We start from the raw sequence: 27,486 nt of genomic DNA on the forward strand, positions 1-27,486 counted from the left end.
CAAAGTACATCGTTAATAAAGGATAACAAATCTGTCACTTAATTCATAAAACATACCTCAAGCAGTTACAACTAAAAATAAAGTTGGATTTTTGTTTAATTTAAAAGCCTCAAAAATAACAAGCAATATGTTTTTAAACATGTAGTAGACACAATTGTCTATTATACAATATACACTATACACAAGTAGGGCTGGGGCCGGTCAGGGCGGGTTGAGGGCAGAGGATCAGGAGGTGGAGGTGTTTTCATCTGAATCCAGATTTGAGTTGAAATGCTGTGTCCTTTAGAAAAGAAAACTGCTAGAGAGAGAAAAAACCCCGACGCTCCTCATGGCCCCCCAAACCCTCAACTGAAGCAGGCGTGGGGGAGGCAAGTAACGAGGACAGGAAGGAGGGAGCAATTAAATAAAACTTTAAAGCACACACAATACACAGTGTTCATCATCTGAAGTAGAGTATAAGGCAACGTTCTCCATAGAAAAAGAGGGCATCAGTGGATAGCTCGACTTTTTAAATAGAAAGTTGGAATGTGCTGGAGGAGGGCGGTGGCAGGGCTGGGCATGTGGCATGTGGCGTGAGGCAGCCCCGTGAGCCTCCCGGGAGGTGGATGCCGGCCGTGCCCTGGGGACAGGGTCCCGGGGCGTCCTGGGTGGCTGGCGGGGCCGGGGAGGGGCGGGAGAGAGAGGGGCATGGCACAATGCGACTCCGGCAGTGTTGGGGGGAAAGGACGGGGTCGGGGGGGGGGGGGCTCACTTTGCTCCTCGACGGAGTGAAATTCATGTTTTTCCTTTGGAAATAAGGGTTCCCATTCGTCCTGGTTTAGAACGTCTCATTGGGCACGGCCACTGTCCACAGTCTGGGCAGGCCGGAGCTCGAGGTGAGAGGGAAGGGCCAGGGCAGAGCCAAGGGGCTTCAGAAGGAGGTGAGCACTGGGCGACGGAGCCCCTTCCTATGGGACCGGTCGCAGAACAGAAGGGAGGGGCTGAGGGTGGCCCAGGGCACCCGGAGCCTCCTTTCCACCAGGGGCCCAGGCAGGACACAGACGGGGAACTGTATCTTCAGGGCCTCCCGCCTCAGTTGGCCTTACAAGTTCTTCGTGACCAGGTGGGTCTTGTAATGCTTGGTGAGATGGTCGCTCCTCATGAAGCGCTTCTGACACTGGGCACACTCGAAGCGTTTGTCCCCTGGGAAGACGAGATGCGCGTCACTCAGAGCCTACGTGCGGACGCTGTCCCAGCCCGGAAGAGGGGGTGCATGTGACGTGTGAGGGGCACCCTGTAAAGCTGGCGTTGCCTTGTCATCATAACCTACCCGCCTCCTGCTTACACGCTTGCTCCCTGTGGTCGACTCACCTAAACCCTCTGGCAGCTCATACTTCTCATATTTCTCTCCACCCCCCACATGACGTCACTTCCCAGTCTACTTTGTTCCCCTCCCTTGTCCCTTGCCTGAAATGCTGTACTTGTGTCCCTGTACCTGCACCCAGGACTCTTCCCAAGTAGGGCTGTCACCTGCTTCCTTCTGATCTTTGTCCCTGTGACTGACCCACTTGCCGAAAAACCCCACTTGCCCACCGACCTGTCAGCTGCCATTCTGAATATTTACTGCTCTTCCCCCCGGGAGGGTGGCTGGCCAGGGGCTGTAGCTTCGGGTCGCGTGCCCCATCCCTAGTCCCAGGCCAGGGGTCTGCTCACTGGAGACACTCGCCCTGGCAGTGGTTCTCAAAGCATGTGCCGCGGGCCACTGGAGATGCCCGCGACAGTGTTAGGTGGCAGCTGGACGAACACTGTTCTACTTTATAGTTTTGCATTTATTTGCCAGTGCATTAAAATATGTAACTATTACCAAGCCTGTGGTGCCAAAAATATTGCACTAGACGTAAAGGAGTAAAAACAGTGAAACAATCTGAGGAAAATCATTTGGAAAGTGACAGTAGCAGAGGCAGTGTGGGACAGTGATTTAGACCGTGGACTTGGGGGGCTCAGTCAGTCAAGCGTCCAACTATCTCGGTTCAGGTCATGATGTCACGGGTCGTGAGCTGGAGCCCTGTGTTGGGCTCTGCGCTGACAGCTTAGGATTTTCTCTCTCCCTCTCTCTGCCCCTCCCCTGTTCATGCTCTCTCAAAATAAATAACTTAAAAAAAAAAAAAAAAAAAAAGAGAGAGAGATTTTGACCTGGGAACCAGAGGGCCTGGTGACCCGGCCACCTCCCCATGTCTCAGTCAAGTGGGCATAATAAAGAACCCTCCCCACAGAGTCGTTATAAGGATTAAGTTAGTCCATTGGTAACACGCACTGTTCAGTGGCTGGCACGGTACAGCAGGGCTTGTTAAATAAATAACCGTGCGGCTACGGCAGACGTCATCGAGGCTGCGTAACGTGAATGGCATCACTCTGGGAAACGCTACAGTAAAGGACTGGCCTGAAAGAATTTCCTGGGTAGGCCTGGATCCCCCGAGAAGTGAGAGTGTAGCTCTCACTCAGCGCGGCTGGGAATCTGGGCTGAGGGAGAGGCCGGAAGCACCCCGTGCGGCCCGGAGCGTGCCGCAGGGGAGGGGACAGACCTGTGTGGGTGCGGGCGTGCCGCTGGAGCTCGTCGCTCCGTGTGAACCTCTTTCCACAGAAGAACCAGTTGCAGACAAAGGGCCGCTCGCCGGTGTGCAGGCGCACGTGAGCCCGCAGCAAGGATGTCTTGCGGAAGGTCTTGCCACAGTCGGGGATGTGGCACACGTGCTTCTTCTTGCCCTGCTCTCCAGACCTGGGAGTTGGGTTGAGGGTGGGGACGGAGGGGGTGGGAAGCCGAGAAAGGGAGCGGGTAGAAGAGGGAGGCAGGACGGGTCGGAGAGAGGACGAGAGGTCAGGTCGGAGGGCACAGGAAAGGTGAGGGGGACGGGTGGCAGGCAGCTGCTACCTCACCCCTCTCCCACCTGCGTCCCGGAGAAGGGCCGGGGCAACAGGGTCCGTGCCGGGCTGGGGGCGTGGCCCCTCCCCCTCGAATCACCTCTTGTCCCCATCCTTGCAGTTGGGACACGTGCAGGCCATGCGGCGCCGCTTCTCCCCGGGCTGGGCCTCTCCGGCCAGCGCCTGCTCCATCTGTAGCTGGATCTGCGTGGGGCTCAGCCCGCTGATGGTCAGGTTGTTCCCGGAGACGTTCTGCACCGTCAGCTGCTGCTGCCCTGTGGACGAGAGGGGGGCAGCGTTCAGGGTCACGTAGCCTGGCGCCCCTCTTCCCTGCTGCACTCGACACAGATGATCATCGGAGCGGCTCACACTTTTGGGAGGCTGTCAGGTGCCAGAGACCACGTTAGAGACTTTAAAGGTGTTAACTAATCTAACCCTCATAACCCCCTGAGTTAGAGACTGTTATCCCTCTTTTATGGTTGAGGTTGAGGCTGAGGCTCAACGGCATATCAAGGTCATAGGTAATAATTGGTAGAAGCTGCGTCTGAACGCAGGCAGTTGACCTCCGAGGCAGTGTCCTGAACACTACACTATGCAGGCAGAATTCAGTGTCAGACTCTGCCCACGTGACCTCAGTGGGAAAGGGTCTTGTCTTGAGTGGTCCTGGAGTGTTTCTTCAGAAACGCCTCCAACCTCACGCCCTTGTGAGATACCAACTCTGCTCTCAGGGACATCTCCAGGGATTTTTGTTAATAAGAGTGCGGAAACGGGACAAATCAAGTCCTCTGCAACGTGCATAAAGCCATTCAAAGCATGGGGAGTGTCACTGACCTAACACTGGTGTCTCTCTGAGTAGATTCAATCCTATGCCCCTAAACCAGAGTGACATAAATTCTTTTAAGGATGAGAGAACTCCCACTGGCTTGAAAAGTGCTCCTCACCCAGCTGAAGAACACTCAACGAGGGGGCGCCTGGGTGGCTCAGATGGTTAAGCCACTGACTATTGATTTTGGCTCAGGCCGTGATCTCACCATTTGAGTTCGAGCCCCCACGTCAAGCTCTGCATGGACAGCATGGAGCCTGCTTGGGATTCTCTCCCTCTCTCTCTGCCCCTCCCCTACTCACATACTCTCTCTCTCAAAATAAATAAATTTCTAAAAAACTTTAACAAAAAAATTAAGAACACCCAGCTAAAGCACCAGGAACCATTCTGCTAGGTAGCTCCCATGTTCCTTTGATTACGTGCAAGGGCCGTGGCGCTGTAAATACTGCCAAGTATTACCACCCAGCTGAAGTGTAGTGCAAGCCATTCCCACTGCCAAAGGCTCCCTCCTTTCCTTCTAACTGTTAACTCAAGGCTGTCTCCTCTTAGGAGCCTTCTTTCAAGTCCCTTTACCTGGAACCTCCCTTGAACATCCCTCTCTGGTCTGTACCATGCTAATTTGCATGTGTATGTTAGCTGGAGAGCTTTCCTGAGTACATCTTATTTCTCCATCATATTCAAGGTCTTCAGCTGTCAGGTGGGGCCAACACGCATCTTAAACTATCTCCTAGAGGCGCCTGGGTGGCTCAGTTGGTTGAGCGTCCGACTTCGGCTTGGATCATGATCTCACGGTTCATGACTTCAAGCCCCGCATCGGGCTCTGTGCTGACAGCTCAGAGCCTGGAGCCTGCTTCAGACTCTGTGTCTCCTCCTCTCTCTGCCCCTCCCCTGCTCATGCTGTGTCTCTGTTTCTCAATAACAAACGTTTAAAAAAACAAAAAAACCCAAAAAACAAAAACTATCTCCTAGGACTTCTGTAAGGACCAAGTGGACATGCTCTTAAGCTAGAAGGGACCAGGCAAATGATGGGTGGTATTTTCGTTGTGGTTCCTGGGAACCCCGGGCTGGCCCACGGCTCCCAGGGGTGAGACGAGCAGGCCTGCTGCCCACACTCTGGCCCAAGGGCCCACTCTGACCTCCGGTATTGGTGATGGTGACAGGCACGCCCTGGACCTGGACACCGTTGATGTTGATGGTCTGCATGGCCTGGGCCGCTGCTGCCAGCTGGGCTGCGTTCAGGCTGATGATGCTCCCAGCGGGGGCGATCTTTGGCAGGGGGCGCTCTTTCCGGAGAATTGCGGCCGAGTGCTTTTTGCTGGTCCCACTCAGATGGGGAGCACGGGACGCAGGGCTGCTACAGGTGGTGGTAGAGGTGGCTGCAGCTGTTGTTGGGGGGCTGTCCTGGACGAGGACCGTCTGCACCTCACCGGAAGGCGTACGGATGTAGACCTGGGAAGGGCCGGAGAAAAAGGGTCAGTGCCCCAGCAGAGACTGGGCCCCTGCACTTTGAACAGTGTTATCCCTCCGCACCCAAGTGAGAAGTGGGGGTGCCTCTTCACCCACCCAAGTCTTCCCCAGCTGGCCCAGACCTACATTCACACACTTTCGATGGCATCCCCACACTAAGGTGGCAAATGCTGACGACTGATTGGAAACCAAACACCGAATTTCCTCAGCATGAAGGATACAACGCCAGCGTCAGAAGTAGAGAATTAGAAGGGAGCTAAATGGGAACTTCACAAAAGATGCACCATGAATGACCGCCAAACGAAAATAGCTCTTAGGAGGCACGATCGATGAGGAACAGTTGTCCTCCACCTCAGATTGGCAAAGACGGAAAAATAAAATATGCTCACTGTTGGTGAGACAGCAGGGAAACGGGCACTCTTACGTCAGGAGCAGGAGTTGTGAGGTGGTCTGGGCCTACTGGAGGGAAATGTGGGAAGGTCTATCAAAAGCCTTAAAAATATGCACGTTAGAGCCTGAGTGGGACGAGGAGGGCATTTGTGGGGCAGTGATGACAGCAGCCTGGCACGGGTGTCGCAGCCCCAGCAGGCACCTGTCCACATGGGAGAGCTGAAATCCAGGGGGCAGTGATCCAGAAAGGGGTATATTAAGGCTAATGGAAGCGAGGGTTCTGTCACAGAAGATGGTTACAAATATGGAAAGGGAGAATCTAGAATAAAGTGTGTGGCACTGGACAGGAATCGGAGGTACTGGTGGAAATTCTTGGGTTTCAATGTAGAGAAACAGAGATAGAAATGTGTGATAATATATGTAGGTATGTGCGTGTCCGTATCTTTATCTATGTAGGTATTACATATATGTGTACGTACGTACTTATGTAAATTTATGTATACTTCTTGGCTGTGTCCACTGAGAGAGGCTGGGAGCAGCAGTACTCCAGGGATAATGAGCTCACCCAGCACCCAGGTCTCAGCTTCTAAAACTCATGCTCCACTAAAAGGAACCAGGGCTCCTTGGAGAAAGGGCTGATTCTAGGTTTGGGGGCAGGGAAAGTGCAAGACCTTGGAACACCTGTTGTACCAGAAAGTACCAAAGTACAAGAATGGTGGTGTCATGGGAAGAGGACACGGGAGCCAGCCTGAGGGGTCTCCCATTGGCCAAATATGGGAAAACCTGAACATCAAAATAATAATACTAATGGGTTATAACCCACTGGATAAAATGGGGACCTAACAGTCCCTATTGACATAAACAAACAGATGGAGAAGAGAATGACACAATTTCCAATCAGAACCAGGACTCCTGGGAAGAATGATCCACCCCAGGGCTGGGGCTAGGAAAATACAAGGAATGAAGAACCTGCTACAACAGGGATGGACCCTGAAAACATTATTACTAAGTGAAACAAGTCGACTGCAAAAGCTCACCTATTGTAAGGTTCCATTTAATGAAATATCCAGAATAGGCGATTCCATAAAGACACAAAATGGATTAGTGGTCGCCAGCAGGGTTGGAGGAAAGGGGAGAGGAGGAGTGGCTACTAAAGGTACAGGGTTTCTTTTGGTGGGGGGTGATGAAAATGTTCTAAAACTAGACAGTGGGGATGGCTGCACAACTCTGTGAACATACTAAAACCTACTAAGTTGTACACTTTAAAAGGGTACATTTCATAGTATGTGAATATTTACAGCTGATTTAAAAGAGAAAAGGATGGGAGTATGTCAGGGGATACAGAGGCCAACCCGAAAGAGCTCCAAATGGCCGAGGGTAGGACCAATGTGAGTAACAAAATAAATAACACAGTCCTGGATTATAACCCAAAGTATAACATAGATATACATGAGTCCCTCTACTGCTAGAAATAAATGATTGAATAAGTAAATAAAGAAGAAAAAGTCATCTTTATAGAAGAATTCCCAATAATATTATGTAGATACTTTCTCTTCCAGGATGCAGAGCTTAATTCTTTTTTTTTTTTTTTAATTTTTTTTTTTTAACGTTTATTTATTTTTGAGACAGAGAGAGACAGAGCGTGAACAGGGGAGGGGCAGAGAGAGAGGGAGACAGAATCTGAAGCAGGCTCCAGGCTCTGAGCTGTCAGCACAGAGCCCGACGCGGGGCTCGAACTCACGGACTGCGAGATCATGACCTGAGCCGAAGTCAGACGCTTAACCGACTGAGCCACCCAGGTGCCCCACAGAGCTTAATTCTTAACCCCCACTCTTGCCCATGAATATGGGCAACTCCCATATTAGGACTTAGCAACTCCCTTCCAAAGAACAGAGAGGGGCGCCTGGGTGGCTCAGTCGGTTAAGTGTCTATCTCTCTCTTTTTTTATGTGTATTTATTTTTGAGAGAGACAGCGTGAGCAGGAAAGGGGCAGAGAGAGAGAAAGAGAGAGAGGGGGAAACACGGAATCTGAAGCAGGCTCCGAGCTGTTAGCACAGAGCCTGATGTGGGGCTCGAACTCATGAACTGTGAGAACTGACCTGAGCTGAAGTCGGAGGCTTAACCAGCTAAGCCACCCAGGTGCCCCAAGTGTCCATCTCTTGATCTTGGTTCAGGTCATGATCTCACAGTTCGTGAGTTCTAGCCCCATGTCAGGCTCTGCATGGACAGTGCAGAGCCTGCTCGGGATTCTCTCTCTCTCTCTGCCCCTCCCCCACTTGTGTGCGTACATGCTCTCTCTCTCTCTCTCTCTCTCTCTCTGTCTCTGTCAAAATAAGTAAATCAACTTAAAAACAAAAAAGAACAGAGAATGGGAAAAGTAGTAACTTCAATGAAGAGACCTAGCAAACGCGACCTTAACCAGCGACAGAGGTTAACATCAGGGACATGACATCATCAGGATGGCATATGGACATCGTGTACTCCTCATATAATGTGATTAGAGGGCCATCTCACCTCTGTAGTATTCTTTCCAAAAACCTATAACCCCACACTGGGGGCATTCTGTAGGATACCTGACCAATACACCTCAAGACTGTCAAGATCATGGAAAATAACGACCAAGAAGCTATCACCTGAGGGGCCCAGGGAGATGTGCCCGCTAAGTGCAACATGGTATGTGGACTGGATCCTGGAACAGAAGGCGGACATAAATGGCAAGACTGGTGACATCCAAGTCAAGTTTGGAGTTAGGTAACAGTCTTGTACAATGTCGGTTTCTTAGTTTTGACAAACGTACCTGGTAATGTATGATGTTTAACACTGGGGGAAACTCAAGTGAGAGGTAAACAGACACTCTCTGCACTACCTTTACAACGTTTCTGGAAATATAACCTCTTCTAAAATAAAACATTAATTTTAAGAAAATCTCTTCTAATAAAAGATACTAAGGCAAGTGGGCAAAAGTCTGATGAGGAATGGGATATTTACATAATCTCAAAGTATCTTCCTCTTAATACTACTTCACTACAAAGAAAAAAAGGTGCAGAAATCTGGTGAACATATTTGCTACTTTAATTGTCACCAGTAGGGAGACAAATTGAAATCATGCACCCTTTTTAGGATATGGTGAGAACACAGCATCACTTCTGTATTTCTGCAAAAAAAAAAAAAAAAAAAAAAAGCACAGCCCAGAGGTCATGAGGAAACATCACGCAAACCTAAACTGAGGAACATTCTACAAATAACTGGCCTGTAGCCTTCAAAAGTGTCAAGGTTGTGGCACCTGGGTAGCTCAGTCTGTTGAACATCCGACTTCGGCTCAGGTCATGATCTCGCAGTTTGTGAGTTCGAGCCCTGTGTCAGGTTCTGTGCTGACAGCTCAGAGCCTGGAGCCCGTTTTGGATTCTGTGTCTCCTTCTTTCTCTGCCCCTCCCCCCTCAAAATTAAAAAATATATATATTTTTAAATTAAAATTAGGGGCGCCTGTGTGGCTCAGTCATTTAAGCAGCTGACTTCAGCTCAGGCCGTGATCCCATGGTTCGTGAGTTCGAGCCCCACATCGGGCTCTGTGCTGACAGCTCGGAGCCTGGAGCCTGCTTCTGATTCTGCATCTCCTCTCTCTCTGTTCCTCCCCCATTTATGCGCGCTCTCTCTCCCTCTCTCAAAAATAAATAAACATTAAAAAAAATGTCAAGGTCACGAACATCAAGTTAAGACGGAGAACTGTTCCAGACCGAAAGAGGCTAAGGAGACATGACAACTACATGCATGTAGTTCCCAACTACGCGGGAAGACTCTTTTGCCATAACGGAATTACCGGGACAAGTGCTGAGACCTGAGTGGGGTCTCTAAACTAGATGCTAGCATGTTTCTTTGCTAATTTCCTAGGTGTGATGGTTGTACTGTCGTTATGTAGAATGTCCTTGCATGTAATAATGAGACCCTTTCTATAAAACATTTGGAAGTGACAGGGATTGTGGTGGCAACTCAAATGATTCAGGGGCAAAAAGTTATTTGTTAAAAAAGTCCTGCTGGGATTTTGATTAGTGCTATTTTTAAATTCCTGGGTTATCTGAGACTGTGTTTCTCAGTTAAAAGCAAAGAAACAAACCTTACAGCATCTCTTAATGAATACACAGTTCTCATCCCCAATTTTCTCGTATGTGCCCCTTTTGCACATTAATTGCTATTTTCCGTGTATCTGAAGTTTCTGTTACTAGAACATTTTTTGTTCATAATCTAGAGCAAGGGTCAGCAAACTTTTTCTGTAAAGGGCAGATACTAAATATTTTAAACTCTGTAGGTCATGATGAGGTCTCTGCCTTGTAGTGCAAATGCAGCACAAATGGACATGTCTGCTTTCTAATTAAACTTTATTTATGAAAGCAGATGGGTGGGCCAGATTTGACCGTGAACTGCCCATGTATGAATCAGAATATAATGCCTTTTTAAAAAAATGTCCATATCCTTTGCCCCACTTTTAGGAATTTATTTAGCTAGAAGACTGGAAACTGCCTACATCTACAGTTAACAGAGAATTAGTGGTATAATATACAGCACCTGAGGATACTGGAAAACTATTTTATCTTTAAAATAATGTTGTAGGGACACGCGGGTGGCTCAGTCAGTTAAGCATCCAATTTCGGCTCCGGTCACAATCTCACGGTTTGTGAGTCTGAGCCGCACATTGGGCTCTCTGCTGGCAAAGCAGAGCCCGCTTCAGATCCTCTGTCCCCCTCTCTCTCTCTACCCCTTCCCCACTCATGCTCTCTCGCTCTTTTAAAAATAAATTAAAACTGGGGCGCCTGGGTGGCTCAGTCTGTTAAGCGTCTGACTTCGGTTCAGGCGATGATCTCATGGTTTGTGAGTTCGAGCCCCGTGTCGGGCTCTGTGCTGTCAGCTCAGAGCCTGGAGCCTGCTTTGGATTCTGTGTCTCCCTCTCTCTCTGTTCCTCCCTTGCTCATTCTCTGTCTCTCAAAAATAAATAAACGTTAAAAAAATTTTTTTTAATTAAAACTTTAAAAAATATTTTAAAAATAATAAAATATAAAATAATGTTGTAGCTAAATCTATGCACATTTGCATGATTATGTCCTTAGGAAGACCTAGGTTTAAGCCCTGCCTCCATCAACCTCAAGATCTGGGACCTCAGGGAACGGAGGGGAGGTACTGCCAAGATGTGTGCACCTGAGCGGGTATCACCTCAGTTCCTCTGTACAGCAGATCTGATGATGAAACCTCATAGATATTATAATACGTAAATTAAACAGTTTAAAGAAAATTACTTGACAATACAGAATGTGCCAGAAGGGAGGAGGCACTCTAAGGCAGACCTCAGATTTCCTCCTGTGCGACTCCCATGTCCACAGGTCAAACTCAAGGGCACTCCTTTTCCACCCAGGAAGAGGACACAACTCCCTACTCTCACTGACCGTGATGCCTTGGTTCTCTCTCTCTAGACAACTGCATGATAAATTCCTCGACGGCAGGAGCTGTTTTCTTGTACTAAAAAAAATCCTTGTCCTCAATTTTAATTGTAGCACCTGCCACTGAGACCCAGCAAGTCAAAGTGAAAAGCAGAAAAGAGCGTGGGGTTTGAAGTCAGAACTTCAAGCTGAATCTTGGCTCTTGTCACCTATGCCCCATGAGCTACTGGATACTTCCTAACTTCCCTGAGTTCCAGGTTCTCCATCTGCAGCACAGGCACCATCTCTGGCACTTAGTAGGCATACACAGAGAATAAAACCAACTCACACAGAGCCAAAGAGATTCCAGAGTAATACAACACCTTAATGAAAGCCCCCAATAAGAACATTCTTGTTGAAGTTCTTAGCATCACAGATGAATCTAGCCTAAGAGTTCCTGCCATCGAGCTGGCCTGTGTCTCCCTGTTTTTTTTCTTGTCATTAACAATGACCAGAATTTTCTTGCTTTACATCAAATTCTATGGTTCTGACTGAAATTCGTTTCATTCTTGTGCCGTTCTGAGTATGTAGTTCCATAATAAAAAAAAAAAAAAACGAACTTTACTATTAAGAAGTATATATCTGCCCCCTACCCATCCTCCGAAAGACTCCCTGAAAGAAAAACTGGACCACGATATAGGTATATAGGGACATCTCGGCTTATTTCTAAGGATGAGCTGTATGTAGCCCTATGAACCGAAGAGAGCCCATTTGCCGGCCCAAATGGCCACTTCCTGCCCACCCCAGACGATGCTGAATCCTAGCACTCAGGTCAAAGTGGGAAACGCATCAGCACCATCTTCCAGAGCAAGCCCAGGGGGAACGGAGCGTCAGCCATTCAGTGCGAAGGAGAGGGAGGCAGGTGCAGAGGGTGAGTGCGGTACCTGAGTAGGCGTCGGCTCAGCCGCCTGGATCTGAAAGTTCTGGGAGGGCTTCTGGGGGACGGTGGGGAGGGTGGCAGATGCCGCCTGCACCACCCGCAGGGCCTGCTGGGGGATCTGCACCACCTGCTGCTGCTCGGCCTTGGGGGGCACCACCTGGACCTGCTGGACCACGGCTGGCTGGCCCCCACCAGGGCTCTGAACAATGAGCAGGTTGTTTCCTGCCTGGATGATGTTGTCCGCAGTGGTCTCGATCAGCACCGTCTCCACCTGCTCAGCCACAGCCACGGGGGCTGGGAGGCAGGCAGACTCTTCTTCCGGGCTTTCTTGTTAGTCTTAGACAGTGGTGTGGGGGGGCTCTCCGTGAGGAGCTGAGCGGTGGCCCCGGAGTCACTGGTGTTCACGAGGTTGTTGACGGGCAGCGTGAGCGTCACATTGCCGCCCCCACCTGTCAGCTTCACCACATTGGCGCCGCTCTGCACAGGAGTGGTAGTCGTACTTGACTTCTGGACGGGGGCTGGCTTGATGGGGACAGGCTTGTGACTGGACGGTGAGGGGGTGATGATGGCTTGGCTGGTGCCGGGGATGATCTGGATCTGGTTGGTGAGACTGGGCTGTACCTGGATGGTCTGGGAATTGCTCGCCTGGATCTGAGGGACCGCCTGGTATTGGATATTGGCATTTGACCGGGTCCCTTTGTTGATCACAGTGGGGTTCTGGATGGCGAACACCAGCTGCCCCCCAGGATAGGACGCACTCAGTTGTGACCCCTGAATCTGAAGGATGTTTCCTTTGGAGGACAAGATTCCAAAGCTATTCTTGCCAGGACTGAGGGGGAGAGGGGCAGGTTTGATGGGGACGAGTTTCCGTGGCGTGGGCTGGGGGGGAGCAGGAGGCGTCACCGCAGCTTCAACAGCTGGAGGGCCAATTTTGCTACATGTTGCAGCAAGCAGGGCTAGAGGAGATGGCTGGGAATCCTGCGAGAGAACAGGCGGAGAGAAAGTGAGGTGTGAACCCACCGCCCAGCCACCCTCTGCCCTTCATGGCCCTTGGCAGGCTCTTCGCCACCGCTGTGGTAGGCAGGGTGCCAGCATCCTCCCCCTCCCTGCTGGCTCTGCTCTCTCTCAGGGAGAAAGAATGGGCAATGCCTTCCTCAGGAAGGAACTCTCCAGAAGCCCCCATGGCAGGGTAAACTAACACCCTTACTTCCCACTACCCTTGTTTCTTAGGGCTCACGGAGCCATCCTCAGCTCTTAGACAGAAGTCCATGGGCCCATCACAGGGGTGAAGGGGACCCTGATTCCTCAGCTGAGGAAGGGCTGAGGAAGGGAGGCAGGGAAAGAGGAAGGGAGGGCCAACAGGAAGAATAAACACTCTGGTAAAGTGGGGAGGGCTGCTCTTTTGAGGCTACAGGGACAGAGCCTCTGTGTAGGGACACAGCCTCTGTTTCCCTTTTATGGTCAGGGGGTCTGGTGGAAGGGACCTTGAGTTTAACCCTGCTTTTCCCTTGGCTCAACTGTGTCATCTTAGGTAAGCAGCCCTGGCTTCTTAGTTCAGAGAAAGCGGACAACCGAACCTTCCCGGGTCTCGTATCCTAGCCAGTACAGAGCTTTTGGCTGCGGTTTAATGTCGGCTTCCGGGAGTGCTTCCAGGCCGATGCAGCCCCAACCCTCAGAAGCCACTGCCCACTCACCTGGGTGGTGGAGGCGGCGGGCTGCAGGTAGTCACTGGGACTGACAGCGGCAGTGGCAGCCATGCTGGTCTGTGGACCTGCTGGAAGGAAAGAGACAGAACAATGCACAAGATGCCGGAACAGAACCCAAGCCCACTGGCTCAGACACTCTTTTCGCCTCTTTGCTGCTGCTTCTCCAAGAGATGTTAACCTTTCCTCACATCTCCCCACTCAAGATTAGCAACCCTATACCTTTCTTTAAAAAAAAAAAAACAAAAACGTTATTAATTTTTGAGAGACAGAGAAAGAGTGTGAGTGGGGAAGGAGCAGAGAGAGGGAGACACACAATCTGAAGCTGGCTCCAGGCTCTGGGCTGTCAGCGCAGAGCCTGACGCGGGGCTCGAAATCACTGACCATGATATCATGACCTGAGCTGAAACTGGATGCTTAAACGACTGAGCCACCCAGGTGCCCGTTAGTAGATGACCTTCTTTCCTCTCCTCCAACTTGGCCATCTGGGGCTGTGAGGACAGCTGGTCCTGTCTCCAGCCATCATAAAGCCTGGGAGAACGTGACGATACAAGACTATACCAAGGGCAGCTTCAGTCACCTAATGGAGCTCTCTCTACAGGGTACTGCTGACTCTCCCTAGCTAGATCGGAATCCCTATTTGGAGGCGCCCTCCCGCCTCCCCCGCAGCTAACTCCCTAGTTCTAACCCAAGCTTCTTGCTCGCTCTTGCTAAAGCTAGGTGCCAAGCCAGCCTGGGAGAGAAGCATCCCTCAGCCAGGATCTCTACAAGGACACACCTGCTCCATGAGGAAACCTTAGGTGCTTTATTCTCAGCCTTTATTACAAAGGCTCAACGGCCCAGGTATGGATCTTCAGCACATGGGGAACTGCTTTAAGCAAATTTATATAGGATAGTAGGTATGGCCCCAAAGGTGTCGCCAAGACTAGAACTAATGACTGAATATAACAAAAAGAATGAAAACAGAGTAAACTCTATTTTTGTTAAATGTGTTATATTTCTAAACAGGAGTACAGCAGGAAAAGTCTTTAAAAATGCTGAAATGTTAAAGGCCATTATCCCTTGGTGGTAGAATTTCATTTGACTCAGAATTATTCTCCTTGTTTTCCTGGATTTTCTCATTTTCCCACAATGAATATACTCTATTGTGCTTTTTAAAATTTTAAATAAAGAAAACTAAAGAACGCTGAGGAAGTAACAAAGGGAATCAATACTCTGAACTTAAATCCGATCTAAGAGAAATATAAGTAAAGTGGAAATCATGAGAATTGGGGCAAAGAATCTATGCCATCTTGTAGTTCATAAGTCACTAAGGAGAAGGGCACTGGGCAGTGAGACTTGTACCTTGAACCTCTGGAAAGTAGCTTTCAGGAAGTACAGAAACCAGGTTATTAGTCTGGAGACTGGAGAAGGCAGCGAGCCCCCTGATCTTCTGGGAAGAGGACTGAAGTCATGGAGAGAGGGCAACTACTCAAACCATTCCGTCTAGGCTGGCCTCTGGCGGAGAGTCATTCTTCCACGGGAAAGGTAGGGGGAAGGGAAAGAAAAAGTCAAGGGGAAGGAACTAAGCCCAGGACAGACGATGGGCCAGCAAGACCGATGCCTTCAATGGTTTCCAGGCCCTAGGGCCACACAAACTGCACTCCAGAGTAAGACTTTACAGGCACACTCGCAAAGTATATGAGAAGCCAGAGGGCAGCTCTAGGCAAAATCGTATTAGGAGATCCTGCAATAATACAGACACTGATCCTCGGCAAAATGCTAGAACAGATGACCGCACGCTACAATTACTGCAGTAAGGAAGCAGTGATCGTAAGGAATAAGCACAGGGTTGCAAAAAAAATGAGTCATGCTTGTTTCCTGGGGTTTTGCATGGATACACCAAGAGAAGGGTGTTATGCTGTGTGTTTTAGTTCAACAAGGGATCTGACTGAAATTTTCGTAATATCCTTATAAACGAGAAGGAAAAAAACAAAAACAAAAACACAGGCAGGATAGTCTGGGTTGGGGGCTAAGCTGAATGTGCCTCTACCTAAAAGGGCTGAGATCCACACACCCTGGGGAGTTTGCTGCAAGGTCCACTAGGGTGTCTCAAACTCAGGGGTGGGCCCCAGGGCAAGGGTCGGCAGCTTCTCCTGGGAGACCCGTGCTTTTTCTACCAGAATGTTTTATTCCGGTGTTTTCACTGTGATGGTCTTTTAAAAATGAACGCATGCTATAGAGATCACTGGGTGACTGCTGCTTTACCGGGCTTTGCCTGTTTCGGGGCCTGTGTGTGTGTTTTCACAGCAGTACCAGTGCCAAGTGGCGCCGCTCTAACTGCGTGGGCTAATTAAGACAACTTAATTCTGCACATTTAATTCACGTTTGTGCAAAGTGAGGGATGACGGCTCTTAAGAAGCGTGGGAGGGCTGTGTTGCACTAGACGCTGCAGGGTAGGCGTCTGCAGCTCAGGGAGCCTGAGGTGTCGAGGCTGTGGCACGCTGCTGCTGACAGCCGCGATACGGGTTCCATCAAGTGTCATCCTCCCAGAAGGAAGTTGCTGATGTGATTCTTACTGGCTTTTTTGTAGTTAATTAATTTTATAGGAGCTAGATCAATGAGTTGATAAACAGATTTCTGTGCACAATTAAGTAAGGCTGCAGCATTCTAATGAAGACAATCTAAGTTGACTCAAAAACATTTTTCCTTTAGAGCAGTGATGTTCAAAGCATTCTGACCACGAACCACAGTTATAAAAACAATTTACATAAAGACTGAGTATGCGCGCACCCACACGCCTCCCTGTCCTATGCTCAGGCACTGAGTTTCCTGAAACAAAATCTACGTTACTCTGTGTGATGTGCTTGGGTATTTTTCTACTCTATTTCATTTTTTTTAAATGCTGGCTATGACTCACTAAATTGGTTCTGCGCCCTAGAGGCTGGAAAACGTGGCTTTAGAGTAGTCGATTCACCACTGAAGTTTGGAAAACCATGCAAAGACCAAGCAGGCAAGTTCAACTCGCAGATGCTACAAAACTGAGGGTTATAAATACAATGGGTGTCAGTATTAGGGTTCAGAGATCTTTAAAAACTAGTATGTGCAGTGCTTTTAGAGCATGAGGCTCCATCCAGACCTAAATGAGAGCTGGGTCTGTGCTGTCACCTGTGGGGTGGCGGGGGCGTCCCTCTCAGCCTCACTGCGCCGTAAGACAAAGGGCACAGCACCTCCTGGGATTCTAGGAGGCATCAATAATTACTACGGAGAGCAGCGAGCACACAGTGGGTAATCAATAAACAGTGGTTTAAACTTTGTAGTTGAGTACATCTTGCCCTTGGGTTAAAAAAAAAAAAAAAAAAATCACATGCATGCAGGACAGGAAGACGGAGCTTAACAGTGGCTCTCCTGTGAAAAAGCCTCAGTGGGTTCTTCTCAAAGCTAAACAGGAGGCAATAGAATCTAGATGTGGTTGCCAAAAAAGCTACTGCAATCTTGGACTGAATTTCCAAAAGTTCAATCACAGAAGAATAAGTTAATCGTCCCAGTGCGTTCTGCACAACTGGGCCACATCTGGAGTGTCAGCTTTCATTCTGAGGGACATTTTGAAAGGGGCATTTTCAATTGGAGCTTGGTCAGAGGACAGGAGCAATGGTACGACCAGGATGCCAGACTAGTGATATCCACCAGGGGACTTATCCCATAGGTGGTTCAAGACTTTAGGGTGGTAACTTCAAGAAGGCAGATTTTGGGGATGCCTGGCTGGCTCAGTCAGTTGAGCATGTAACTCTTGATCTCGGGGTCATAAGTTTGAGCCCCACATTGCAGGCAGAGTTTACTTAAAAAAAAAAAAAAAAAAAAAAAAGAAGGCAGATTTTGGATTAATAGAAGGGAAAACTTTCAAAAGATAGAATCCGTTGCCTTTTGAGGTAATGTTCTCCCTTTTCTGGAATCGTTTAGACAGAGGCAGGATGTGTGTCTCTGTCAGAGATGGGATGTCTAGATGGGGTGGGAAGCTGGACTAAACGAACTTTTATAAGACTTTTTCAATTTTCAGGCCATGTTGCGATTAAAAACACAAAATGAGTTACTTGCAGCCAAGAATGGGAAGGGAAGGCAGGGGCTCTCCCAGGAGGCTCCCCTGGGCTCAGGTTCACTTAGCTAAAATTGGTGACTGACTCCCGCAGACATCCTCTGCTCTGAAATAGAAGGACACTAGGATGGGACAGAGTGCAAACAACTTGAAAAAAGGCCTCGAGCTTCTTACTCATCTCCCTTCCTCCCTCTACAGTTGTTGTTACCCTGGACTCAAACTGTTTGGAGACCAGGTTGGGCTCAGAGCGATTCTTCAGTTAGGAAGTTACAGCAGCATTTACCGAAGCAGCCTGCTGGTGCGCGACGACCTTGTACCATTTGGGCTTGGTTTCATTTTCCTCCCCAGTTGGCTCTTGAAATAACCCTCTAGATTTCAAACAGTGTTTGTAAGTATCTCTCCTAGTGTCACTCAGAGCTTTGTGGCCCCTCGGCTGCAGGCTTGGGCAACCAAAACAGAGACTGATCTCCCTACCACTGGAGAACTATATCCTGGGATTAACCATGAAAGGGAAAAGAGAAGCATTTCCATTTGGGTGTTTGGAAATGAAAAGTGGTTCAGAAGTAAGCATAGATGTGTAACTGCAAGACGATGATCAAAGGTACTTTAGAACCTCATTAATTTGGAACCTTATATTTAAAATGTGTAATTTGGACATAACTTGTGCTTAACTTTGTCTTCATACTATTCAAAGGGAGGCTAAATAGTGTATGAAGACTGCAAAGGGACTCTTGCGCAAAACCACGTAATTGTTTTATGCCACTTCGACCATTTCAATTGTACTGCGTGCTTTTAACAGCAGTTTAGATCCGGTCACTGAAATCTACACTTAGCAGCACTGGTGAGTGGGATTTCCTAAGTGTTCTTGAAAGAAAAAGCTGCATTCCTTTCAGAGTTGTGCCATTCAGACTTTTCATTAATTCAGGTTAGCTAGAACTTCCCCAACAGTCCCTTGGCTGGTGAAGTTTTACAGTGATTTATTACACAAGCAACAGTAGCTCTCTCAGGCTCCAAGGAATGCCAAGGGCATCAAGGGAGGCTTCCAGACTGGAGGGTTGGGGGGTGGGGCGGGGTGGGTTCTAGGGCCTGATGGCACCACCCCTGACTTTCCTTTCCCCAGACTGGAAGCCAGTCTAGTTCGAACACCAGCTGAGAAGCAGCCCCTGAGTCTCCGGGCTCTTTCTGTACAGGCCTGGTGGAAAAGCTGCCGGCACTTTACTGTTTCCCTCCTTTCTCACTTGCTTATTTCCCTGAGCAGCAGCAGCAGCACTTTGACCCTGGCTCTCTGCTCTCCCTGCTCCTGCTTGGGTCACCCAAGACCTCCTCCCTGCTAGATCCAACAGACCCTCGTCAGCAGTTCTTGACCCTGACTATTCCCAACGCCTCAAAATTCCCATGGATCTTCTCCTATCTCTCCAGCCTCCTCTTCCCCTTTCGGGTTCTGTTCCTCAACACCCATCCTTCTCACCCAATACCTGTTCCACAGGTGACCATGCCCACTCACAGGGCTCCAGGTACTGTCCACAGACTGCCACCTCCTGGATCTGCATGTGGCCCAGCTCTCCTGAGGGGCAGGCGGGTACATCCGGCCCTCTGTGAGCCTTCCACTTGGGCGGGCCACAGGACTTCCCACACCGAGCTGCCACCTCTGCCCATCCTCTCCCCAGCGTTCTCATCCCCGGCCTCCACAGGCCCTCTTCCAGATCCTTGAAGCTTTCATCTCTGCCACTGACCTTTCCTTGCTCAGGGCTCTTTCTTCTCTCTTTACTAGCTAACACCTACTCACCCTTCACGTCTCAGCCTGGTTTTTCCCCAGAAAAATTTATTGAGAGCCCACTATGTACCCAGCTGTCATTTACTCAGACCCCTGAGATGAGGTTAACCCCTCTGGTAACACTCGCCACCCATTAAATAATCACAGGCTTAATGTCTCTCGATATTCGCAGAAGGGTTGGGGGGGAGGGCGGGCCGGTTTTCACTGCACTGCTACACACAACACAGGGGCCCTTCAGTGCCTGCGGGCTCGATGAATAATAGTAGTCTCTGGGGCAACCAACTTCTGTCTGGTATTTCCAATCACAAGGAAACCTGAACATCATCCTCTTTGCCTATGACTCATCAAGCCCTCATGAGTCTATCTCCTAAATATAAACCTCTCTCCAATCCACTCACCACTCTCCATCCCCTTTGCCCGGACCCTGGCACTAACCACCTTCTGCTCGGCCTGGAATACTGCCCAGAGTCTTCAAAATGGCTCCCCAGCCTCTGGCCTGGCCCCCTCTAATCCAGCCTCCACTGTCAGTGTCAGAAGAATCTTTAAAATGCAAATCCCATCCAGCCGCCAACCCCCCCCCCCCCCATTATACCTTTCAATAGCTTCAGATGATCTTAGGATAAGCTTATAAAAGCCAAAAACACTCTGCCCCTCCCCCTCTACCTCTCCTTTATCTCTTGCTCTTCAGACTCTCCCCACAGGCACTTCAGTGTTTTCCATTTCTGGAACTACGACACGCCCTCTCTCACTTGGAGCCTAAGCTTGCTCTTTCTGGCATTTGTCTGGCTAACTCCAGTCCTTAGAGCTCGGTTTATAATTCACTTAAGCAGGGAAGATCTTTCCTGACCTCTTCCCTCCCAACCCCCAAGTCTGGGGCAAGAGCCCGTGCTGTATGCCCGTGTAAAGGTCCCACAGGCCCCTTCCCCTATCACAGGGCAATGAGTGGTGTCTGTCCTAGGGGTCTTTCCAATGGCCTGGCTCAGGAAGCACCGGTAACAGGAGGAGGCCTCAGACAGGACCCCGAAGCCCTGGCCATCAGACTGGGGGCCGCTCCACTGGTCTTTCACTTGAGAACATTACTCTTGAGACACAGGGAATGAGAGAGAAGGGGACCTAAGAAATACCACAATAAGCTTTAGGAAGCTCTTTTCCCTCTGGAGAGAACTTGGGTCAAACTCCATAGCCAGGACTTGGCAGTACCTGGCTTTTTTTTTTTTTTTTCTTTTTTGGCCTCATGGGTTCCTACCATGGCCTTCTTGGCCATCCGCTATGGTATTTCCCCTGGAGGAATTTCACTCTGCACAAACAGTCCTTCTGCAGGCTATTTTGGTCAGCTCAGCTGGGCCAGAAGCCAACAGAACAGTTTCTCCCAGTTGCCTGGCCTGGAAGAATTCAGAGTTGGTAAGGGAAAAGCAAGCCGTGGCTGGTTTTAGAGAACAAAGTTGGACCTTGAAGGGAGTTCATAAATGGGCTGAGAGAACCAGCCTGCACGGAGGGAGCAGCAACACTGGTGGTTAAAAACACCAAACTGCAGACAAGCAAGCCTCCAGCACCACAATAACCATATAAAGGAGCTCAGTAAGGGTAAAAGGAACTTCACTGACTTTCCATAAATGAGAACAACTCTGAGTGGCGGCTTGCTAATGCCTCAGGCTAAAGGCGGCTCAGGCCAGGCCTCTTAGTGGGCCCATGATTTCATCAGGAAGTTAAAATTCCCTTCATCAGTTTGAAGCACCTGGGGGCTGAGGGGGTTAAGCTTCTGACTCTTGGGTTTCAGCTCAAGTCATGATCTCATGGTTTGTGAGTTCAAACCCCGTGTCAGTCTCTGTGCTGACACTGCAGAGCCTGCTTGGGATTCTTTCTCTTTCTCTCTGCCCCTTCCTCACCTCTCTCTCTAAAACAACAACAACAAAAATTTAAACAATTCCCGGGGCACCTGGGTGGCTCAGTTGGTTAAGCATCTGACTCTTAGTTTCAGCTCAGATCATGATCTAACGGTTCACGAGTTCAAGCTCCACGTTGGGCTTTGCACTGACAGTTTGGAGCCTGCTTCAGATTCTCTGTCTCTTTCTCTACCTCTCGTCCCCACCCTCAAAAAATAAATAAACATTAAAAAAATCCCTTCAGCAGTTAAAAGCTGTTATTTCTCCCCTTTTCAAACAAAACCCTTTGCAAGAGGTACCCATAAGTGCTGCCCCTAATTCCTCTCCTGCCAGTCTTTCTTGAACCTGCTCCAGGTTTTTGCCCATGCCACAAAGACTGCTTGTGCCACCAGTGACCTCTGCGTTGCTATATCCAACAGTTAATTCTTAGACCTTATTTTATGTGTTGATCTGACAGCTGACCCCTCTTTCTCCTTGAAACACTTTCTACACTTGGCTTCGGGAACACACTTGCCAGGTTGATCTATGTCTCTAGCTACTTTTTCAAAGTATTCCTTTGCCAGGTCCTCCTCTCCTCTCAAATTCTAACTGGTTGAGTTGCCCCAGGGTGCAGTCTCAGCATTTATTTTTCTTCTGTCTATACCTACTTCCTGGGCGGTTTCATCTAGCCTCACAGCATTTTAACAACCAGTAACATACAGGTTCTATATAACGATGACTCCCAAACTTATATCTTGTATATCCGACTGCCTACTGACACCTCCTCTTGGATATGTCAACAAGCATCTCGGATCTAACCAATGCCTGGTATCGTCCTAATTCTGTGTCTCCTTCAAACTTCCCCGTGCAGTGAATGGAATTCTGTCCTTCCAGCAGCTCGGTGCTAAAACCCTGTAGGCATACTTGACCCTTCTTTTTTTCCACACTCTACATATGACAGCCACCAAACAGTGTTTCGGTTCAAGGTAGAAAATGCATTTTGAAAGTACAAAATACATTCAGAATCTGACTGCTTTCACCACCACCTGTTATCACCCAGATTCAGATCCTCATCATCTGTCACTCGGTTAACTGCAAAAGCCTCCTAGCCGGGCTTGTGACCTTGTTCCCGTCAGTCTGCTCTCAACATGCATCCAGAATGAGACCCATCACACTTAAATGAAATCACAGTACTCCTCTGCTCAGAGCCCCCCAAGAGCATCCTGTCTCCCATTCAAAGTAAGAACTGAAGTCCCCACCGTGACACATAAGGACCCTATCTGACCTATCCTGTCCCTCCTCTTCACTACTTCGGCCACGCTGGTCTCCCTGCTGCTTTCCAACATACTAGGTACAGCCCCTTCTCAGGGCCTTTGCACTTGCTGTCCTCCTTGGCTGAGTTCTCAACCTCCCCCGCCCCCCACCCCAGACTGAGCATGGCTCAATCTCTTCCCTCCTTCTGTGGCTTTACTCACATGTCACCTTCTCACTGAAACCTTCCCTGACCACCCTATATAAATTGCACCCTTTCACATTCTTCTGTCTTCTCTTTTTCTTCGTACCACTTCTCATTGTCTAATATCCAGTAGTTACTTATTTATTGTCATCCACTAAGATGTAGGCTTCTTAAAGCAAGGAACTTCTTCTTCCCTTACCCACCCATGTATCCCTCCTACCTGGCACATAGTAGGTGCCTAGTGTATATTTTTTGAATGGATGAGTGAATGAATCCTGGAGACTGCAGAGTGGGAGAGCCTAAATGGAGTTTTAAGAACCACAGGAGAAAACCCACAGATGTGCATGTCCTGGCATGAGGCTGGAATCCACCCGCCAGGTCAGCTCAGCTGATGCTGTCCCAGATGGAACTCCCAAGCCCGCCCACTGCCTCACGCGGGGACAAGTGCCTGTGTGCAGACCCGCACAGTCCAGTCCTGCACCCGGACAAAGATCTCAAAGCACACACCTCATCACCACACACCAGGTACCGATTTTCAATGCTTCTTTCAATGAACCTGCACCAGGGAAGGGGAATTCTTTCCCAAATGAGTTAAGATAATGAGGGCTGGCTATATGAATATGCCTTCTCGAAATGTGACTGTCATTTGCTAGTTTGCATCCTGCCTGGGTCACAGCCAGTGGTACTGGAAGGGACACTGGAGAAGTGTGTGGGGACCCAGGGCAGCTCTTCACCCTGACAGAGCAGTCCCAGGAAATGGTACAAAGAATACTTGGTCCCAGACCGCTCTTAGGGAACAGGAGAGAAAAAGAAACCAAGATACACTTTTTCCCCCTAGAAGACCACTGTGTACAAACACGTGTTTTCTCTGCTTTGGCACATTTACTTGTGAGTCACGCCCACATTCATCCCCAGCTCGGACCAGTTGTGAAATGAGCACTGACTTCATTTCCCCTGGGAAGAGAGGGCTGGCTTACCATTTACCGTTCGGAAGGCTGGGAAAGGTTTTGGTCTGTCTTTAGGCTAATCTGAGAAGCCTTCAGCCCGACACTGGCCAGGGGCAGAAATACTCCACTTTCAATCACACAGCCCTGCCTGCTGTCTCTTAGTCCCTAGTCACACTCTCTGGGAAGCCGCTCCATGACTCCACTGAGCCCCAGGGGAAAGCTAACAAATACGCCAAAGACGAAGCTCTCGAAAGAGGACGTTTGGCAGTGGGCAGGCCAGAGTCTGCTGGTAGTTCCTGGGCCACTTTTCACCCCGTGGCTGAGGTGAAAGAGGCCACCTAACAGCCTAAGTCATGGCCTAAGGGCAAACCGGCATCTCAGAGCCCTCAGTCTCAAAAACAACAGTCCCCCAAGCTAAACGTTGGCATTACGACGTGGTGAGGCTTCCGGCCAGGTACAGCACACAACTCTGAAGCTGACACCAGCTGCAGCTAAGGAATGAGACGTCCAAAGGAGGGATGCAAACAGCTGGACCTGCACACATGCTCTTCCGGTGACACAAACAGCCTGGACATCTCAACACTGCTCGAAGCCATTCACGGGGACAGACTGAACAGCATCTAACCTGGGCACTCGGCCCTGTTGTGCTCCCTTGCTCCTGAGCAGAGCTCGGCTCCCCAGGGCACGTCCTGATGAGAAGCACACGGTAATGCCCTGTGCCGGTGACAGCCTCGGAGCACCCAGAAAGAGCACCTCCTGGCCGTGTGGGGGAAGCTAAGCAGTGAGTGCTGACTGAGCTTGCTCCTGGGTTCTCTTTCTAGCATCGCGTGAGGCAGTGGAAAAATCAGTTTTCCCTTTCAGAATCCTGTCAACTAGGACAAATCTACCAGTACCACCGGGGAACATCTCTTCCAGGGCAATCTCTAATCCTTTCCCGATACTTAGGCTGACGGTGCCCTGGAGTTGGTAATGCCCCATGTTTTTACCCTCCTAATTCGTAGCAAAAAACAAATAAGCAAAAACGTCAACGAATTCATTCCATAATGATGTCCACCTCTCAGTCCAGCATGTGGGTCAAGTGTTCCTCGTTTAGAACTTATGAGAAGTTCCCTAATCCCGTTAAGCTATCCAAACTCATAAGTACTGGCGCTTCTCCAAATACATTTTACTTCAAGTCTTCAGCCCGCAAGGTTTCAGACTAGACCCCATAATTGTTTAAACTCAGAAGAGTTCACATCTCTACAATTTCTAATACTCTGTATACACTTTAATTACTACATTTTTCTATCCTTGGAAGCAAGCCTTCCAATTTGTGGGTAAGCAGAGAACAGAGGGAGTGAAGGTAAGTCACAGAAGAAGATGCTACATTTCCATCATAGAAATGTATGGTGACAAAGGTCTAGAAGATTGCTGAACTCAAGCCAGTACCAGGGTCTACCGACCAGTGGCAACAAGCTTAGGATGTCTTCATGAGGGCCCTGGTTGGGCAATACTCTCTGAAAGCAGAGTCAGGAATTATCACATGCCTATTGTAAAGGACTGTTCAAGCTACAAGGGACCCTGCAACTTCTCCAAAAGGCTGCTAGTAATCAACGAAAGAACGAGGAAGTTCAAGGACAAGATATCAAAATGAACTGCCCTATATGCTATTATGCCACGAAGCTCCTTTACCCAGATATTTGCCAAAATCTTCTTTCAGCTTCTCTCCTCCGACAGGCCTCCGGAGGCCCAAACTTTAATAGAATCTGAGAGAAAAAAGCCGGCCAGTCTATGTGCTGTCAACACTGGTGCCAAACTCTTCCTCCTGGAGCCAGCTCCCCTTACAGGGCAGTGAGGTGAGGATCCAATTATGAACTAATTCCACTTGGGTCTCCTTGGCAAAGACATTGTGTCTTTAGCAGCCTAGCTCAGGGAGTTTATAATTATGTCAGACCGGCTTTTTTTTTTCCTTGTTGTTACTGCTTTTAAATGAAGAGGGGTTAAGCCTCTGTACAACCAAGCGGAAGAACCAGAATTAGAAAACTTACCAATCGCCCCAGCCAATGAGAATCCATTTCCAACAGGTATTAATGCCTATTGGAAGCCACTGGAACATTGACATCATCAGCCCAACTGATAGGTTGTCTGACAGATTCGCCCCCTTCATCGCACACAAGAATTTAAAACAAAACAAGACACTGCAGTTATATTCATTATTGCAGACAACAGCCTTCTTTGTGTTATTAATCAAAATGACTTCTACGGTGTTGACTTCACCACTGTTCCCTCAACAACCTCTCTGTGAACTGGCCAACACCCTGAACTTTCTAGCCCTAAAAATCTTATCCAAAATACCAACTCAACGCTTAGCCCTCCATTGTGATACTTAAGGCCTTCTGGGGTACAGCATGCCAAGTCGTAGACAGTGCATGCTAGTATACCTTGAAACAGTCATCACCCTTTTTTCTGCAATTAAATCAGCATTAATGGGGGACTGTGAGCCAATTCCTTGCTTAAAGCAGATCTACAAGCTCTTCCCTCCCTTTCTCTAGGAAACCACAAATAAGGGAGCAAGAAGTAGCCTCAAGAAGAAACAAACTTTGGGAGAATGTGCACTGAGAAAAGCCAGATGGAGTCCCCCTGGATCAAGTTAATTAAGAAATAAACATGACGGTATACTGGAGTCAAAACCAAGGAATGCGGTGAGGACAGGTTTCTCAATTGCCCAAAGAGAAGACACAGTTCCTTTTCAACTAAAATTAGAAAGCCACTGGGAACATAAGCCAAGAAGCACGGGTAGGAGGCTGAGAACCAAAAGTCAGCAATGGGATGGAGGCAGGGTGGAGAAAGAAAGTAAATATCCGTTTTATTTCTTCTGTCATTCCTTAGGTTTGCACCTGGCTTTTGGGTTTCAGCAGTCCCACCGACGGAGCATCAGCTAACAGGCTGGGAGCTTTGTCAGCAAGTTCTTAAACGGCTCATAATTCTGCTAAGAGCTTGCGGGTATCTAGCTGGTGTTCAAGGACCCAAGTGAAAACCTTACGAGGTTTATGTCCACGTCGCAGTCTAAGGCAAGAGGTCATCTGCCCTTTGGAGGGGGGGGGGCGGTGCCCTCGTGTCCTGACACACCATCTCTCCATTGGGGTATATCGGGAACCAGGCTGGCTTCTAGGCCCCGCAGTGCCCATGTGGTTGGCGCCGTCTGCATTTTAAGCACTCCCTCGCCCCACTCGGGAGGGCCCTGAATCGCCGGTAGGTACCGAGTCACAATGCAGGAGGGTCCCCCAACACAGGGCTAGCGCGAGGAGCGTGAGCCGCCTCCTCGGAGCAGACCCAGGCTATGTCCACAGGCCGGAAGCACTGAGGTGGGTAGGCAACTGGGTGAACGGAGTGCCAGGCACGCCCGGGTGCCCGCACCTCTCACCAGCCCCCGGAAGCGCCGCCCTCCCGCCCAGCGGGCTCCGAGGGGGCGGGGAGTCGAACGCCCCCTTCCGGGTGCCTCCGCCCGGCTGGCCAGCCCCGCTCCTCCTCCGGGCGGGAATCCTCCCTCCCCCGCCCCTCCCGGAGCCGGGCCCCGGCGCCAGGCCCGGTCCCAGGGGGGAACCCCCGGCCCCGGCTTCCCCTCCCTGCGGCCTCTGCCCGTCTTCCCGACCCTTGGGGGCCGGAAAGACCCCGCCGGCAGCGGTCAGGACCCACCGCTCATTACGACATCTTCCTCCCTGGCCTCCGCCGCCTCCGCCGCCACCGAGAGCCTGACACCGCCCGCCCAG

The 27,486-nt window shown here is 49.5% G+C and overlaps 1 protein-coding gene across 1 annotated transcript; it reads right to left on the reverse strand.

The window, feature by feature from the left end:
• Positions 1–78: 78 nt before the first annotated feature.
• Positions 79–27,486, reverse strand: SP2 (Sp2 transcription factor). Its single transcript, XM_042914616.1, is given in 8 exon segments — positions 79–1,182; positions 2,562–2,755; positions 2,999–3,173; positions 4,858–5,170; positions 11,928–12,211; positions 12,214–12,901; positions 13,618–13,697; positions 27,413–27,486. Coding segments are annotated over 8 exon segments (1,842 nt in total). The 5' UTR covers positions 27,420–27,486; the 3' UTR covers positions 79–1,081.

Source organism: Panthera leo, chromosome E1 (assembly GCF_018350215.1).
Source record: "Panthera leo isolate Ple1 chromosome E1, P.leo_Ple1_pat1.1, whole genome shotgun sequence".
Lineage (NCBI taxonomy): Eukaryota > Metazoa > Chordata > Mammalia > Carnivora > Felidae > Panthera > Panthera leo.